This window comes from Centruroides sculpturatus, unplaced genomic scaffold (assembly GCF_000671375.1).
Source record: "Centruroides sculpturatus isolate CEXI.00-Female unplaced genomic scaffold, Cexi_2.0 scaffold249, whole genome shotgun sequence".
In the NCBI taxonomy this organism is placed as follows: domain Eukaryota; kingdom Metazoa; phylum Arthropoda; class Arachnida; order Scorpiones; family Buthidae; genus Centruroides; species Centruroides sculpturatus.
This window is the reverse complement of record NW_019384482.1, coordinates 638,256-655,110: the sequence shown is the minus strand read 5'-3', so window position 1 is coordinate 655,110 and position 16,855 is coordinate 638,256. Positions and strand designations below refer to the sequence as shown.

At 31.4% G+C, this 16,855-nt stretch overlaps 2 protein-coding genes across 2 annotated transcripts in view; both read right to left on the bottom strand.

Moving 5' to 3' along the window:
- Positions 1–1,665: 1,665 nt before the first annotated feature.
- Positions 1,666–7,237, bottom strand: LOC111621482 (fibroblast growth factor receptor-like). The gene is made up of 10 exons (XM_023363637.1): positions 6,701–7,237; positions 3,994–4,584; positions 3,727–3,866; positions 3,547–3,657; positions 2,984–3,161; positions 2,798–2,908; positions 2,535–2,716; positions 2,327–2,455; positions 2,146–2,257; positions 1,666–2,061 (listed from the first exon to the last, which is right to left on the bottom strand). Exons 1-10 carry the CDS (start codon positions 6,753–6,755, stop codon positions 1,790–1,792), a joined length of 1,881 nt encoding a protein of 626 aa, XP_023219405.1. The 5' UTR covers positions 6,756–7,237; the 3' UTR covers positions 1,666–1,789.
- Positions 7,238–7,953: 716 nt separating this feature from the next.
- Positions 7,954–16,855, bottom strand: part of LOC111621479 (bifunctional heparan sulfate N-deacetylase/N-sulfotransferase-like) — a 60,591-nt gene continuing 51,689 nt past the window's right edge. Inside the window, exon 17 of the mRNA XM_023363635.1 lies at positions 7,954–9,251. Within this exon, the coding sequence (XP_023219403.1) occupies positions 9,032–9,251 (220 nt within the window). The 3' untranslated portion in view covers positions 7,954–9,031. The remainder of the gene's footprint in view (positions 9,252–16,855) is intronic.

Genomic DNA, 16,855 nt, shown 5'->3' with positions numbered 1-16,855 from the left:
AAAACATTTTTCGATAGTAACACGACATTTTATATGAAATATTTTCCGCAATTATTGGTAGTTTCCTCAGAAAATTTGAAAGAAACAAAAAGGGGGGTCATAAAATATCTAGAAACGACCAAGTAGGAGAGGCAAAAAGTAATCGAAATTTAAAAAATAAGATGGATTGCATATTTTAAACGAGTAAAAAAAGATGAATAGAAACTCCAGTTTTATACTGTACTTCCTGTTTTATAATGGCTAATTTAAAATTTCATTATTAATTCCCCGTAAGAAAAATCACTTTTGAACATGCGAAACTTTATAAACAATTCGATTCAAAATAATAATAGAGATATTATTATTGTTCTATTTTATCATTCTTTTAGGTCTTCCTCCGTGTTTTTACATTCCGGAAATACATTCAATTATTCATTTATTAATTGTTTTTATATGTAATAATATTTGTTTAATTTTAAAGTTAGCCTAAATTCCAAGGAGTAGATATTTTTAGCGCGTTTTTATTCCTATTCTTTTAACAATAGAATAAATAAATAAATAAATAAATTAGGTTCTAAATTCATAGATATCTTTTTGTTTCTTCCATAAATAAACCTATATTCCGCTTATTACAATGGTAATTAATTTTAACCTAACAATATATCGAAATTCGCTTATCATAATGAACAAAGGATGAATACGCGATGGAATAAATTTCTATTATTATTATTATTTTTAATCTGATGACGATAAAATCCTATTAGTCATCTACAATCAATTTAATCCATACAATAATCTAGACTTAAAATTTTCAATTTACTACGAGTACACGCGTGTTAAGAACTCCTCTCCCCCCCTCATTTTATGGGATGATTTTCTCATAAAATTAATTAACCTATTTTCATTAATATTCTATGAATTAGTGAGATAACTCGACACTAATTGTTAGGTTTGCATAGAGCCTGGAGGGGAAGGGGGAGGACTGTCCTTGTCCTAGACACAGTAGGAGTCCAAAAGTTAGTTTTTAAACCACTTCTTTATAACAAAATTAAAAGTTTTTTTTTTATATAATTGGATTTAAAATCTGTTTTTATTCATACGTTTCTATGGCTTTTGAACAGGGATGGGTGACTGCCTCCGCCTCATTTTGCCTCCCTCAGGCTCTACTAATTTTAAAAAGATTACACGTGGCCGATCATTTGTTATAGTGCATCAATAAGGCAGTTAAATACTGTATTATCTTTGTAGGTGTTATGACAGGGAACGATTTTTATGGACAACGTGATTTATATTCTTAAAATACAAACAAAATATTTTGTTTCTATTTATATCAAAATAACAATTTACATTGGATTTTGTATAAAATTGCACACTCGATTATTTCGTGTGTCATTTTTTTATCAATTACAAAATATTTACAATTAATAATCATAATAATAATTTATATAAAATAGTAAATTTGCTCATCTGATGATAAAAGTACACGGGGAAAAACCCTTAATTCCAGGACGTAAACTGTTTTTGTATATTTTCTTCGGGTTGTTCGCCGTTTAAATTTAATATTAAAGTATCACCGGCATCCATATTTTAATTTTCTTATTCTTCTTGGTGATTAAAATCGTATTTTATATCTTTTACAATATTTTAATCTTGAATAACATAACTATATATATATATATTTCTTTGTATGAATCTTTGTTGCACGGTGATTTAAAATGCCAACCAATAAATAGACAGTTTGATCTTCCAATCAAAGATATGTTTTTTTTTTTTATAAGAATTTCATCTTTGGTCTTGGTTATAAAACAGTTCACACTTTTTCTCCGGGACTTTGATATAAGTTATAATAATTATTTTCGGGAAAATGGTCGAGATCCACGTATCCAGCTTGAACTTGCAATAGATTTTCTAATCTCTTGCATAAGATGGTAAACGTCGGTCTACAATTGGGATTCGTAATCCAACAGGCACACATAACCGAGTATAATTCCGGATGGCAATGGTCGGGGCATTCCATAGTATTACCTCGTTGCACGTGATGAATAACTTCCCTGGCACTCATTCCCGGATATGGAGTTGATCCTAGAAAACGTAAGCATGTTTTAAAAAAAATATACTATATCTTTAAAACAGTATATCTTTTCTAAATATCAAATATTATTTTACCTAAAGTAACAATCTCCCATAAAAGAATTCCAAATGCCCAAACGTCGCTTTTTGTAGTGAACACGCTCATATGTAATGACTCCGGAGCCATCCAACGTATGGGTAAAGCACCCTAAAAGATTTTCTCGTGTCAAAATAATAGTTATACCGATAATTTTATTGAATATTTTCGGCATCTTACCTTCGTTTTCTGTTCGTATATGCTGCAATCTCCATCTTCGAAATAACGTGAAAGTCCGAAATCGGCAACTTTGCAATTATTGTTATGATCCACCAAAATATTTCTTGCTGCTAAATCTCTATGGATCACCTAACATATATATACATATATATAATGTAAGAAAAATAAGAATAGTGATTTATCCTATGAAAAAAATTAGTTTGCCTACCCCAACACTGCTTATGTATTCCATTCCAAGAGCTACTTGATACGCAAACATTGTCAGGTCTCTCGATGTTAAATTATGGCTGGTGCCATTACTGTTATAATACTTTCTTTTATTTCTATGTTCTCTGAGAAAACTCTGAAGTTTTCCATTCTTAACAAATTCCATTATTAAAAAGTATGGTTCTAAATTTAAAATATATATATATATATCCGTTTAATTAAATAAAGTAACTTTAAAAAATATTTTTTAAATAAAAATTTTACCAGTTTCGGTACAACAACCGAGCAATTTCACCACGTTTGGATGGTGATCGAATCTTTGCATAATCGACAATTCCCTCAACAACTCTTGTCTTTCTTTATACTGTGCATTTTCTGAAAATTCCCATTTAAATTAACTTACAAAGAATTTTTGTATAGAAAAATTCTCGTATTTAACAAGCAACTGACCTTTAACAGTCTTGACAGCCACAATAGTGGTATGCCTGGATTCGCATATATTTACCGCCTCCGCTTTCCACACGACTCCAAAATTACCTTCGCCTAATATTTCTAAAAGGTCTAAATTATGTCTAGGATACTCTAAACTTATTCTTTTCCAGTTCGTTTCTACGGAAGAATAATCGTACTGGAACAAAGAAGAAACGATAAATTAACTCCGAAAATGTTACAAGTGACATCTAAAGATCATTATCGATAATAACAACACGAAAAATCATAGCCGAGAGGGATGATAATGGCCTAATTTACACACGATGACCTTAAAAAACCCTGTTATTATAATACTACTTTTTAAATATATTTATTTTCCTCTACTTTCCCCCCCTTCTTCTACAGATGTTAATTATTTCTGGTTTTGTTTGAAAACGGAACCATAATTTTTGTTTTCGCACAGATTTTACCCGAATAATACTTTTTAAAATAGGACACCATAATGGAGTAGTTCCTGTATTTACTTTTATTTATTTATTTAACGTCGTTTCTTTCTGTTGCAATGTGTGCCGCGAGCTTACCTTATCTGGCGTTTGATCCTTGCTTACTATAGCAGTAACATCGTCATGCGATTCGTTAGTTGGCACATCGACGGTCGAATACGTGGTTGTTTTGGGTGTCATATCTTTATTCTGCAATTAAAAAAACGTTAAAATATGCTACACGATCGAATCTATAGTTGATGCCATTTCTATTTATACCTTTTGTGGCCTCGACATTACGTGCTTAATGCACCACACAAATACGCCAACCGTAGGGATGATGCCTACGATTCCAACCACGTAAACGTAAGTCCCTCCAGAGGATACGTGCACCTCTTTAGTCGAACTGGACGTGTCATCTGTGGATTTAAACGAACCAATTACTACTCACGAATCAATTTTTTTTTTTTTTTAAATGAAAATGTGGGTAAACAACGTCTTCGACGCTGTAGATCATCAGTTCATTGCCTGCTGGTTTAACCTCACCTTTATTCTTTGGTTTAGAGGGATTAAATAAGTTTACGTCGGCCACTTTTTCTGTCGAACTGAAATCCACGACGGGTATTTCGTAGCCGGGTGAACTGGTTTGTTTTTTAACGATTTCTGTCGTTTCTGCTTCCTGATAAAAATTCGCCGGAGAAGAAGAAGTAGAAGTAGAAGTAGTCGTAACGTTATCTTCTTTCGACATCGAAAATTTGTTTTCGCTATTGTCTATTGTCTCGGTTGGGAAAATTTTGAAGAAGTAATTACTAAATATAGAAGGGACGGTCGAATAATTCCACGAAAATGGCGAACTTTCGGTCGCGCTACCGAATTCGTTTAATTTCACCAAATTTTCAGTCGTGGAAGAGATGTTTTCGGCATTTGCCTTCGTATTTTCAGATCCTGTAGTAACATTTTCCTCCTGAATTTGTATCGTTGATTTTGATGCCACGGAGGTGGTGGTTGGTATGGTCGATGTGGAGGAGATCGTCGTCGTCGACGTCCGGAAATTTTTTCCGGGCCATCGTAAACGAAGGCGAAGTGGAGTGGAAGTAACGTTTTCGTTAGCATTTGTAGTTTTAACGATGACTGCTTCTGCAGGGGAAAAAAACAAAACAAAACATAACATAAAAAAAAGAGATGCTTCAATTTTCTTTCGATTATTTATAGTAAATGGTGTCAGCTATTAAATGCAGCCATGCACGATTCCTGATTCCGAAAGGTTAAAGGTAACATTTTCTGCAATTATCGCGTGAAAATTTGCGAAACCGATTCACTTTGCTTCGTTAAATCACGTTAAAATATATCAATTCGATATTGTATTCCGCGTTAAAATTTATTCTAACGAAATTCCTTATACGGCAGGACCCACTTTTGTCAATCCAATTCGATTGGTCGTTAAACGAGACGTCGTAAATCGAGCCGTTGATATCTCGATATAAATCGAGTTCTTATTCCCGGAAATAAAGCTTTAACAATATATCAGTTAATTAATTTTTATAGAATTTTCGTAATTATAATTGAGGTTTTAACGGGAGGGCGGGCGGGCAGGGAGTTTAAAAGCCAGCGGTCGTAAAGCGGGGTCTTTAATTAAAGATCACGTTTAATCATTTCATCTTGTAGAATATTTAAAAGAAATCATACACAAAAAGAAAATAGCTCTGCCTCTTTCTTCCGCATTCCACATTTTTCTTTAAACATTTTGAAAACTCCCAAACTTGATTTTTAAAATATGGGAGTGCCAACGTTTACCGAGGGTGGGAAAATTTAACATGTAACCTCTCCAGTTTATCAAGCAGAATGAACTTAATTTGCATTTTCTTAACGTGTCTAGTTTTTATGAAAACGAAACCAGAAAATAATCATCCCCTTTACAATGGTAAAAGCAATACAAACTTAATTAATATTTAATACTACGCCCAAATACACTACACAAAACCTCGTGATTTTAAATGTCATTACTGTTCAACAGAATGGTCGATGAAAGAGGAACGATGATGAATTATTGCTTTTGTGCGCGGTTTTTTTAAGGCTGTAACAACTTAAAATGATAAATTTCCGAATTTTAATCGTCTTTAACTTAATTATCATTGACTATAGCATACTTTTCTTTTATAAAGTAACATTTAATGATGATTTTTTACCTAGTAGCTTCCTTCTATTAAACTAAATTATGTTAACAGTTAGCATTATACGTGCTTAACTTAAAGTCATCATACTAAATTTGAATTTCCTACCAGTTAAATTGACCATTGTTCTTCATAAAATAGCCATATCCTAGAACATTGACTTAAATACTAATGCGAACGAAGAAGCTATAACCTAAATTTACTCGGCGCCGTACTGAATCTAACGAGTACGTTCTTTAATTTGTAATTAATGCAGCGATAAAGTAATTAAGCCAACCGAGTCGATAGAAATTGAAATCTGCCATGAATTTCTCTACAAAATTTATGGTATGGAGCCTCGTATACTCGTCGACCTTGAGCTTGTTTCTGCACTGGTACTTTTCCGAACGTAGGGGAGGGGAAAAAAAAGATTTTTATCTACCGAAAACAAGAAATTAGGGAATTACGAAGACATTACGTCCGTGTTTCGCGTCGTTTTCGTAAATTTTCGCGAAAGGAGACAATAACGTCGATCCATCACTCGCTCCAAGACGTGAACTAAATTGTAGTAGTCACGTCCCCGATTACAATATTTATTTCTTATCATTAACACAATTAAACCATTTAAAAAAATGTAGTAACTCCCGTTAATTAATGCTATAATACTTGCTTAATTATATTTCGGCCGGATGTTTCCTCTTTCGTTATTTTATTAAGTAAGCTTCCTTTAACAGAACGCGAAGGTCTATTATTTTTTATTAGAAATCTACTTTAAAAATTTTGATTTTTCTAACTTTTTCGACTGCATTTTCTATACGTTTATTGCGTACAAAAGATGTAAAAACGTAAATAATACGAATGCGGTACAAGGTTGTAGACTAGAAGAACCAGTGAGACAAGATTTAATTATGTTATAGCTAACATTAGAAGTAGTTTTTCCCCCCAGTAGAAAAATTTATTGCAAGTAAGGAAATAGCTAAATTTTTACTTAAATAAGATGAAGAAAACTTAGATTAATGTAAAATAATGTTAAATGAACAAAGATTTACGCGGTTATTTCGGTAGAGGTATTTTGCAAGACGATTAAAAAAAACTCCACTTACCTGCAACACTATGTAATAATGCAACAATTGCTAATACTTCGACTACCACAAACATGACAAGATGAAGTTTCGCGTGTTTCAAAACAAAACACCACGTAAACTATTCGTAAACGGGCGATTTTCCATTATTTTCTATTGAGACTAACGTTTTAAGACATGACATCCCGAACGAGTCGTCGATACAATGTCCTATTTTCGAGTTTTTTACGTCACGGATTCGTGTGTTCGACCTAAAACACCGATTGGCTGAATGGATAGAACGGAGTTAACTTCCTCGTATCTGGAGGTCATTTTTATCGACTTCCATGTTGTCGTGCAATTGACTTTATTGAAAACGAAAAAGATTTTTATCTTTTAATCTTCGGATCGATATTAAAATGCGGAAGTTTTTATTTACTCGTTCCTATACAATCGTATCGGTTTGATATCTTTCGCTTTCTCTATGTTTAATTATGCAGGAAGTTTAATTGATTAGTCGAATTTTTATTATTTATCGACCATCGCGGATGAGACGGCAACATTGTTTCTTACATTTTTCGTACGAAACAATACGTACGTATGCATTTTTAAAGGGAAATTAAACACTTTTTTCCCTATAGTTTTCAGTCAAAGACATTATTCAAACGTTCAACTTGCGAGCTTATTGTTTGTGTATTGTACTATTGAAGCTGAATTTATTTTGAAATATCTAAAATATTTTGATTTTCCCGTTTGTTAATTTGACAAATCTTTTGTAAAATTTAATATAAAAAAATTGGATATTTACGTAGAGAAATTTGATTTAAAACAATAGATTTTGGTTAGTTTTTACTTTCTTTCTTTCTTAAGCAGATTAATTAATTAGACATTGATTCAAAACTGTACTGTTTTTTTAAAAATAAATAAAATGGACTAATCATTTTATTTTAATTATATTTATTTCTGTGTCAATGACAGACAGAATATTTTCTATTTTCACAGTCTAATACAGCTTTCACAGAAAGCAATATTTAGATATTTTGTTCTTTGAAATCCATTTCTTAGATCTGCAACTGCATTGTCCAAACAAGACATTTTGTTTTTTTTTCTTTATATAAATTAAATGCTAGCATACAATAGCACCTTTATGCATTTATATATATTTATATGTATATATATTAGTAAATGACACTGTTAAAATGGTATACAACATATTATTGGAAGAACATTATTGATATGATTTCATTTTTTTACTGCTAAAATTAATTCAAAAATATATTAAAGGTTTTCTTGTCGTTTTTTTTTACAAACTCGATTTGCTCGTCTGCATTGCTGTCTCATAACATAATAATACCAAAACATATAAATTATTGGCACGATAATTAAATTACATTTCTGAGAGTATACTGGTTGAGAAACCATTACATGGTGGAATTTTTTTTAGTTTGTTACCCGAGCGAACTCTCGCCGAATAGTTTTAAGGTCGAAATTTTTTACCCGAGACCTCTCGAATTTTTGAAAGCGCTATATAACAACACATATTTATAGAGCTTTTATAAATTAAAACAGTAAAGATAACATGTATTTCTACCACAGATTTGTCTAAGCAAATTTTCATATTTTTCTTAAAAATCTTTGCTAAAAACATGAAAGAAGAAAACAGAACATTTCAAATTCTCAACAATGGCCTATTAAATTTGTGTAATGTACAATAAATATACAGATATACATTAACATACTATGTGTTTTTGTGTGTGTGGTGTGTACATATAACTTCTTTTTATCTTATTACAATAGAAAGTTTATAAAAGAAATTTTTCTTGCAAATATTTGTTGCAGTTTTAAATAGACGACAGATCTAATTTGTAAAATATAATTTTCTATATAAAAGCTTTGATTTTTTTTAAATTTATTGACATTGGTCCTTTATAATGACTATGCAGTGATGTGATAATGATCAAATGAACTGATTCAAGTAAAAAAAAATTAACAATAATTCCTTTTTTTTAATAAAATAACGAGAGAAATGGAAAAATTATATCCTTTTTAATATATTTTAAATCAATCATAAATGAAATTTGATGCACTCTTATGATAATTTTGAGCTGCCAATGAAGTAATAAATATCTGTATACTAATTATGTGATCAAAATACTGGCAATTTTCTTCAGAGATATATATATATATATATAAATTTATATGTAATATGAGTACTCTCCGAATATACATAATTTCAATATACAATACATCTATTTATGAATCCTCACTGTTCATTTAAGACAAACTTAAACTTAAAAAGTTTTCCCAAAATAACTTGTGGCCAAACCATCCGAAGGGCATTTGTATATACATTGCATTTTATATTATTATTTTTCATCTGTGTGATAAATCATCTTCCAGCCAGGCGGGAATTGGTTGACGAAGTCTATTTAATAATTTCGAGAGAGCAACGTTGTGTGACAGATAGAATGCTTTTAGGAACTTCTCGGCTCTTGGGTCCATTGGAGGATATTGTCTTCCTTTGCTGCGGCCCAGACATTTTGTGCTGTTGCGATGAGTCACCTGACAGAAGAAACCTTTCCTTGGATCATACCTTTCAAACAAAAAGAAAATAAGTAAGTCATTAAATTTAAAAAAACTGATAAAATTTACAGAATATATCCTAAGCTAATAATTTTAAATAATTGAATGAATTAATATAGATCAAACTAAATCAATCTTATATAATTATATATGTAAACAAAGCAAATTATCATAAAATGCATATGTAATTTGTTACTAAGATAGTTAGAAACTGAAATAATTTATGTACTATATATATATATAATACATACATATATCTACCACCCTGAGGCAAAAGGCACTATGTATCTCTAACAAAACTGAATCAAGCTTTTGTATTTAATATTAATTATGAAAAAGTTTGTCCCATACTAACTAATCACAATCTTAGTCTCTCATCTTTCAAGTAAACTTAAATGGATATAATCTAAATTTGAAATTTTAGCTTTTACTGGTAATTTGAGGGGGAAACTGCATTTTCATTTAAGTGGTTCATGTTAATTTTGGTTTTTCTGAAACAAAAAACTGAAATCTTAACAACAATTTCCAGATCAACTGAATTGAGTCCTATTAGGCAACAAAAATATTCTGTCCATTCAAAATTAGATTAGAAAATGCCAAAAAACCTCCTTGTTTTCTTCAATTTAATTTTCAAAAACCATAAAGAAGTGACGAAATATTTCATGACTAATTTTTAAACAAACATATTTTGGAATGTTAAAATTATTATTATGAATAAAGACAGTTAACTAACATGTTTTAGAATATAATCATAAATGTAATTACTTTAATATAAAAAAAAAAAAAATATATATATCAAATATACACATATATATGTGGGCTTTAGACGAGTAACATTCCTAAACTGTTAAGAAAATAAATTTACGAGGGGTTGCTGGGAGAGACAAGGAGAACAAGAGAGAGAAGGACAAGTAAGGGGAGAAGTGTAAGAGATGACAGTTGGTGACAATGCAGAAGTAAGAAAGGACAAAAAAGACCTTTCGTTATGTTATGAAGGCGAGAACATTATAATTCTATCAAGATGGTTACGAATGCTGGATTATTGTCATTTCTAGTTCTCTATCTCACTCACTATTCCTACAAATTTTGGGGTCTTGTCCGGGATATTGAGAAATTCATATGACAACTTTTAGAAAGGCAATGGAATCCACACAAGATGGCGGAATTAGTGATGCTGTGGTGAATGACGAAGAACTATGACTGACTGTTGTAACTAAGGACAATATGATGAGGGAGGTGAAACATCTTAAGTGTGCTGATCTGAAAATCAAACTAGAACGACAAAAATTGAAAACTATGGGTAACGAGAGAGTTGGTGCAAAGATTGGAGGCTGCACTTTTGGTTGAGAATGCCAGAGACAATGGATGGTGACGATGGAAAGAATGTCGTTAAGTGGATCTCTAATTTCGAAGACATGGCAGAAACGTGTAACTGGAATAGCATGCAGAAGATAATTTACGCAAAACAACTACTCAGAGGTTCAGCAAGAATGTACGTAAACTATAAACAATGTACTAAATCATGGCGAGCATTAAAAGAAGCCCTTTGCACCGAATTTTCTCCAAAACTGAATAGCAGAAAGATTCACAAGCAACTTTCGATGGAAGTGAAGCATCAGAATGAAACTTATCAGGAATATATGTATCAGATGATTTAAATTTTGTCATAAATTACGATTGAGGAAGAATTGGTAATACAATACATCATTGATGGAATTCAGGATTTGCAAGTAAGTAAGACAGTACTTTATTATGGTGCTACTACTTTCAAAGAATTTCGACAAAAGCTGTGAATTTATGAAAACGTGAAATCAAGTCATAAGCCAAATGCTAAAATGATGGTGGGATCTAAGAAGCTAGGATGTGAGATTAAGCCTAATAATTCTTATGAAGATGAAAAACCATATGAGTAAAAGTTGTCCAGAGAAAGACAAAGGAATGAAATGTTTTAGTTGTAACAATTTTTGCCATATTTCATCTCAATGTCCACAAAATGTTGAGAAAAGAAGCTAAGTCAAAGCCTGTAAAAGAAGTCAAAATAGATGAAGTGAGTTTCACAGCACTTATAGATTCAGGAAGTGATATAAATTTGATGAGAGCAGATGATTCCGTAAAGATGGGTGCACCAAAATTAACTGGAGATTCATTGGAATTTCATTAAGTAAGTGAGTGAAAGAGTTCTACACTGGGAAGTTTTTGGACTGTAGTAAGTGTTGACAGAGACCAGTTTTCAGTCCCCATACATGTGGTTCCTAGTTCATTCCTTGCTTATCAGTTGTTATTGGGAGCAAACTTTCTAAAACAAGTTCATATTGAGAAGATTATCAAAGCAAAAAATTCAGAAGTAAACATTTCAGACATATACAATATTGATCTTGCCTGTGTAGACACTAGTGGTGTTGGCTTGAGCCATATAGATGATGCAAAATATAGAGGAGAGTTTCTAGATCTAATAAAAAAAACTACAAAGCAGCCAAATACAAAAATAAGAAACAGGGATCAAAATGAACTGTATCTTAAAAACTGATGTTCCAGTTTGTCAACATCCAAGATGGCTATCTGATAGTGAGAAGGCTGAAGTTAATAAGGAGATGGAAGAATGGTTACATGAAACATCTGAACAACCCACAGATGATGGAGGAAAAGTAGAAAAAGCACAAGGAATAACGAAACTCTGTGACCAGTTAAAAGCAGAAAAAAAAGCTTTACATAAATCTTCAGAACCTAATCAGTGGTTACAGCAACTTCATTTATCAAACATTAAGCAAACAGCAGAAATTGCAGTTGCTCAGAAGAAACAGAAGTTTGTGGTGCCTTTTTGATAACTGGTGATGCACAGCAATGTGTTGATGATGATTCAATGAAAAAACAGTATGCTGGTTATGCAAGATTAAAATTGGCAGGTGAAGAAATTGTTCATAAGAGAGAAAGCAACAGGAAGAAGAGAAACACATACACAAAATTATCATAGATTGGATAATCGAAAACATGACATGAGACAAAGTAGATTCTCAAGAAATAGAAAACATACTAGAGAGAGATCTTATTATAATAGATGATGATATTATAGAGAAAGAGAAAAAATGAAAGTAAGATATAAATATGGTCTAGATCTAGATCAAGAAGTCCTGATCAAAGATGATGTGACAATCATACTCGATCACGTGATTCAAAATATTGAAGACAGTCTAGAACAGGGGTGTCCAACCTTTTTGTTTCTCTGGGCCACATTGGAAGAAGTCATGGAGTTCTGGGCCACAAGTATATTGTGACCCAATTTTCAAATATATATTTAAAGATTTACATGTCTAGATTATAGTAATAAGTATTCAAACTTTATCACGAAAAAGGATATTTAAAAAAAATTACTTCTACAGACGCTTTTAATTTCTACTTAGAAATAGATAATTTTATTTATTACTAGCTTACCCGTCGCGCATTGCTGCGATCTCAGAAGAAAGGAAATTTAAGCAAACTCGTTATGACAAAATTCAATTTACATTTTATAATTTTTATTAAAACTTATTATTATTACATTATTATTTCGAGTCAATATTAAAATTTGGAAAAGGGGGATACCTAGATCTGTAAAATATGCTAATTTCCTCCTACAACTTCAGTTGTTGTTCGGGGTACAGTTGAGGTTTTAAAGAAGTTTGAGCGAATACATAATTAGCAAAAAAGAAAGTTGAAATAAAGTGATTAAACAAAAATTATTACAAGTATCGTAAATAACAGTTCACAAATGCATATATAGAGATATTTTTGAAGGGGGGAAATGGTCTTCACAATTTGAAATCAATCGAACACACTGTGCTTGAATGCTCGTGTAAACGCGCGCCATCTATCGTAGGATAAATGTACTATGCCAAAAACCTTCGCGGGAGTGTATTAAACAACTTTCCGAAGTTTTATGGCAATCGTACTATGCCACAAACCTTTGCCGGAGTATATTAAACAACTTCCCAAAGTTTCACGGCAATCGGATAAACAGTGTGGTAATGCATGAAGGACACACATACAATCATTTTTATATATATAGATAAAGGAGTCAAACAAAAATTTATTTGAAAAAAACAAATATTTGTTTTATTTGGGTCTTTAATTAATAAAACAACAACGAAACACCATTTTAAAGTTCATTCTTATTCAACTAATATATTTATAAATAATATGTAGCCCAAAATGTAGCCAATGCACCAAATGATATTTTTTACACCAAACTAAAAAAAGGGTACCTAAATTTGGTGCAAAGTAGACAAATCTTGCAACACTGAAAGGAATATTAAATAAAACTAGAGTTGGGATTCAAAGGATTATAGACCCAAATTCGGGAAAAGGAGAGAAAGGTCAAAAAATAAAGAAGTGAGAAAGGTTAAATAGACCTTCTGTTATGCAAATATTGATCCTTAATTTTCCAACCTTTCCTCGAATTTGGGGCTATAATCCTTTGAGTCACGACTCCAGCTTTATTTAATATTCCTTCCTCATTCACACATTTCAAATATTTGAAAATATTTCCTTTCTATTAAAAAATAAAACATGTATAAAGGTTTACGGCTTTGTAAAAATTCTTTTTTGAGGTTTATGCTGTTTTAAATAAATAAATAACCAACAAATTTTTAAATTATTTATTTTTGTTTACACATTTATTGGGCCGCATTGGAACTTGCCTTAGGCCACGGGTTGGACCACCCCTGGTCTAGAAGATCTCCAGAAATTAGAGCAACAACAAAGGAGAACATTAAATTAATTAAGAAACTGCAAGCAGAGAACAGGAAAACGTTTAACAAAAAAGAAAACATCCCCATCAAATTCTTAGTCAATGATCTGGCAGCTGTAAGGCAAACGCAGTACGGGCCCAGCTTAAAAATCCATCCAAAGTTCTTAGGGCCGTACAATATAAGAAATAACAAATATTTAGCTGAGAAGGTAGGTGATCATGAAGGGCCAATGCAGACGTCTATGTCTGTGGACAACATGAAAGCGTGGGTCCGTTCAACTAACAAGTATTCGACTGGTCAGACGAGGACATCTGTCAGAATGTCCGAATGTGGAGTTTAGACTAGTAACATTCCTAAACCATTAAGAAAATAAATTTACGAGAGGTTGCAGGGGAGACGAGGGAGAGGGGATGAGTAAGGGGAGAAGTGTAAGAGACAACAGTTGGTGACGACATGAAAGTAAGAAAGGACAAAAAAAGATGTTATATTATGTTAGAATGATAATGTTCTCACCTTTGTATCACGAATGCTGGATTATTGTCATTTGTCATTTCTAGCTCCTTATCTCAATCATTATTCCTACATATATATCTATATATAAAAATAGACATGTTTGTCCCTATATTTCACTCTGCAGCCAAAACTACACATCGCACATGAATGGTGTTTGTGTGTGGTAGTAGCCCCAAGTCTCCAATCGTGCACTATGGTGATTACGTCTCGATAGCTAAGGGTGTGGGAGATATGGGGGTTGAAAGTGGTTGACTTTGAAAATGTGTAACAATGGAAGTGTTAAGAGAGAGCAGTGTGCAAGATTTACAGGCGCAGATGTGGATTTTTGTGTTTTTGCAAGAAATCGAACATATTTTTAGACCCATGTAAAAATTCTCTAATTAGTCTGGAAACGTGGGACCTAATTCTTGCATTCTGTGAAAATGGGTAAGATTGGTTATAATGTAATCTTAATCTTAAATGTTTTGGAAGAGTCAAGGACCGTTATGTGTGAGTAGTGGGGATGGCTTCTGGAGACGTGTGACGCACATGCTTCAGTTGATTTTTCATTAGTAAAAGTGTATGAATAACAGGAAAAGTTAGAAAGTAAAAAGTAAAAATATAAAAATCAATGCCAAAATGTAAGAAAGAATTTTTATGGTCTCGAATCACATCAAAACAGAAATAATCAATCAGAAGAGCAACTTGAAAATTATAGGGAAACACATTGATTCAGAGAAAGATTATGTATAGGAAGATAAACATTCTTTTATGTAAAAAAAAAACTATATTACCTATAAATGTACGAACAAATAAAAACCCAGCAAAGTGGGTACTTGCAGCTAGTATATCTGTGTTATATATAAAGTATATAGTAAAATATAGTAAAGTATATCTGTATTATATATATATATAACACAGATATACTTTATGATGGGCCTCCATTCCAACATAGTATAAACAAATAAAAACACAAGTTGGATACTTTTGTAGCAAACAAAGAAATTGTTTGCTACAAAAGTATCCTAGTGTAAGACATTTTTATCTATGGTAGTCATGCTTTAGACTTTTGCCTTTCACTTGAACAATTACAACATAACACATTTTTTTAATCAATCAAGATGGATAAATACTTTATAAACACAACATTTCAGAAAATGTGGATAATAAAAACAATCTGTATATATATTTGCTATGTTCTGTATATATATAGGACCCCTGGCAAAAAAATTTAGAATAATTACCTGTGGTAAATCAAAACATTTCAGAGGTGTAATAACAGATTATTTATATGCACCAAAAAAAATCAACAATTTATTTAATAAAAGAGTGACATTAGTTGCTTTTATTAGTCCAAAATACACTGGTGTACAAAACTTAAGCAACAATGTAATTTTTAAGTAGATAGCCTGAAATTGTAGAAAAGGGCTTGTTGTGATCAATACAACAAGCACCCATTTCAATAGAAAGGTAATTTGTATGCAGGAAGAAGACATCACAGCTGACATGAAGGCATGCAAAATGCCTGCAGTCAGCATTTGCAGTGCAAGTCTACAATTAAAAGAAGTCTTTAATTCCATACTGTATGTATTCTTCCTCTGAAGTACAAAATACTGTTTCTGTATTCTGAATTTTATGTCTCCCATGTAATTTCTTGAGGAGTCATGACAAAAAAAACAATGGTTGATTAAGTTTTGCGCACCAGTGTATATTAAGCTGTAAGAAATATAAAAATTACTATGATTAATTTATTTTAACTTTATTTTAAAATTGAAAAAATATGGAATATTTTAATAACAGTAAGGTAAATACTGTACATTGCATTACAATTTGCAAATTGCCTGTCACAAACAATATTACATTAGTGTAAGATACCAAAATTAGCTACAACTGCTAAAAATAATCATTAAAATTCTGACCTTTACACTAAAACCAAAATTAATTAATTAATTTGGCTGCAATTTGAAAATTGTAGATCTATAAATTCCCACTGTTGTATGTTTGTCAAAATCTGAACTTGTAAAATTTGTTTCATTTGACTGATTTAAGATATTAACAAGATATTGTTGTAATCTTCACAATATTACAATAAAAATTTTAGTTATCAAAATTAAAAACATTTTAAAATTTAATTGAAGGAATTATTTTGAGGTAATTAATATCTCAATATGTTGTATCTGTTATTTGGAGAACAACAATTCAATTAGTAAACCTTTAAAAAAAGCCATATTTTAAAAACTGCATAAGTATTTTTGAAGCTCCTTAGATCCCATCTTCAGATTAATTCATATAAATATTGTTATACTAAAAATTTAAGAAGATAAAATATGGGATTATCTGTAAACTTAATTTGTAAAGATTGTAATTCTTTTTTGTTAATTTTGTTTGGAATTTAAAC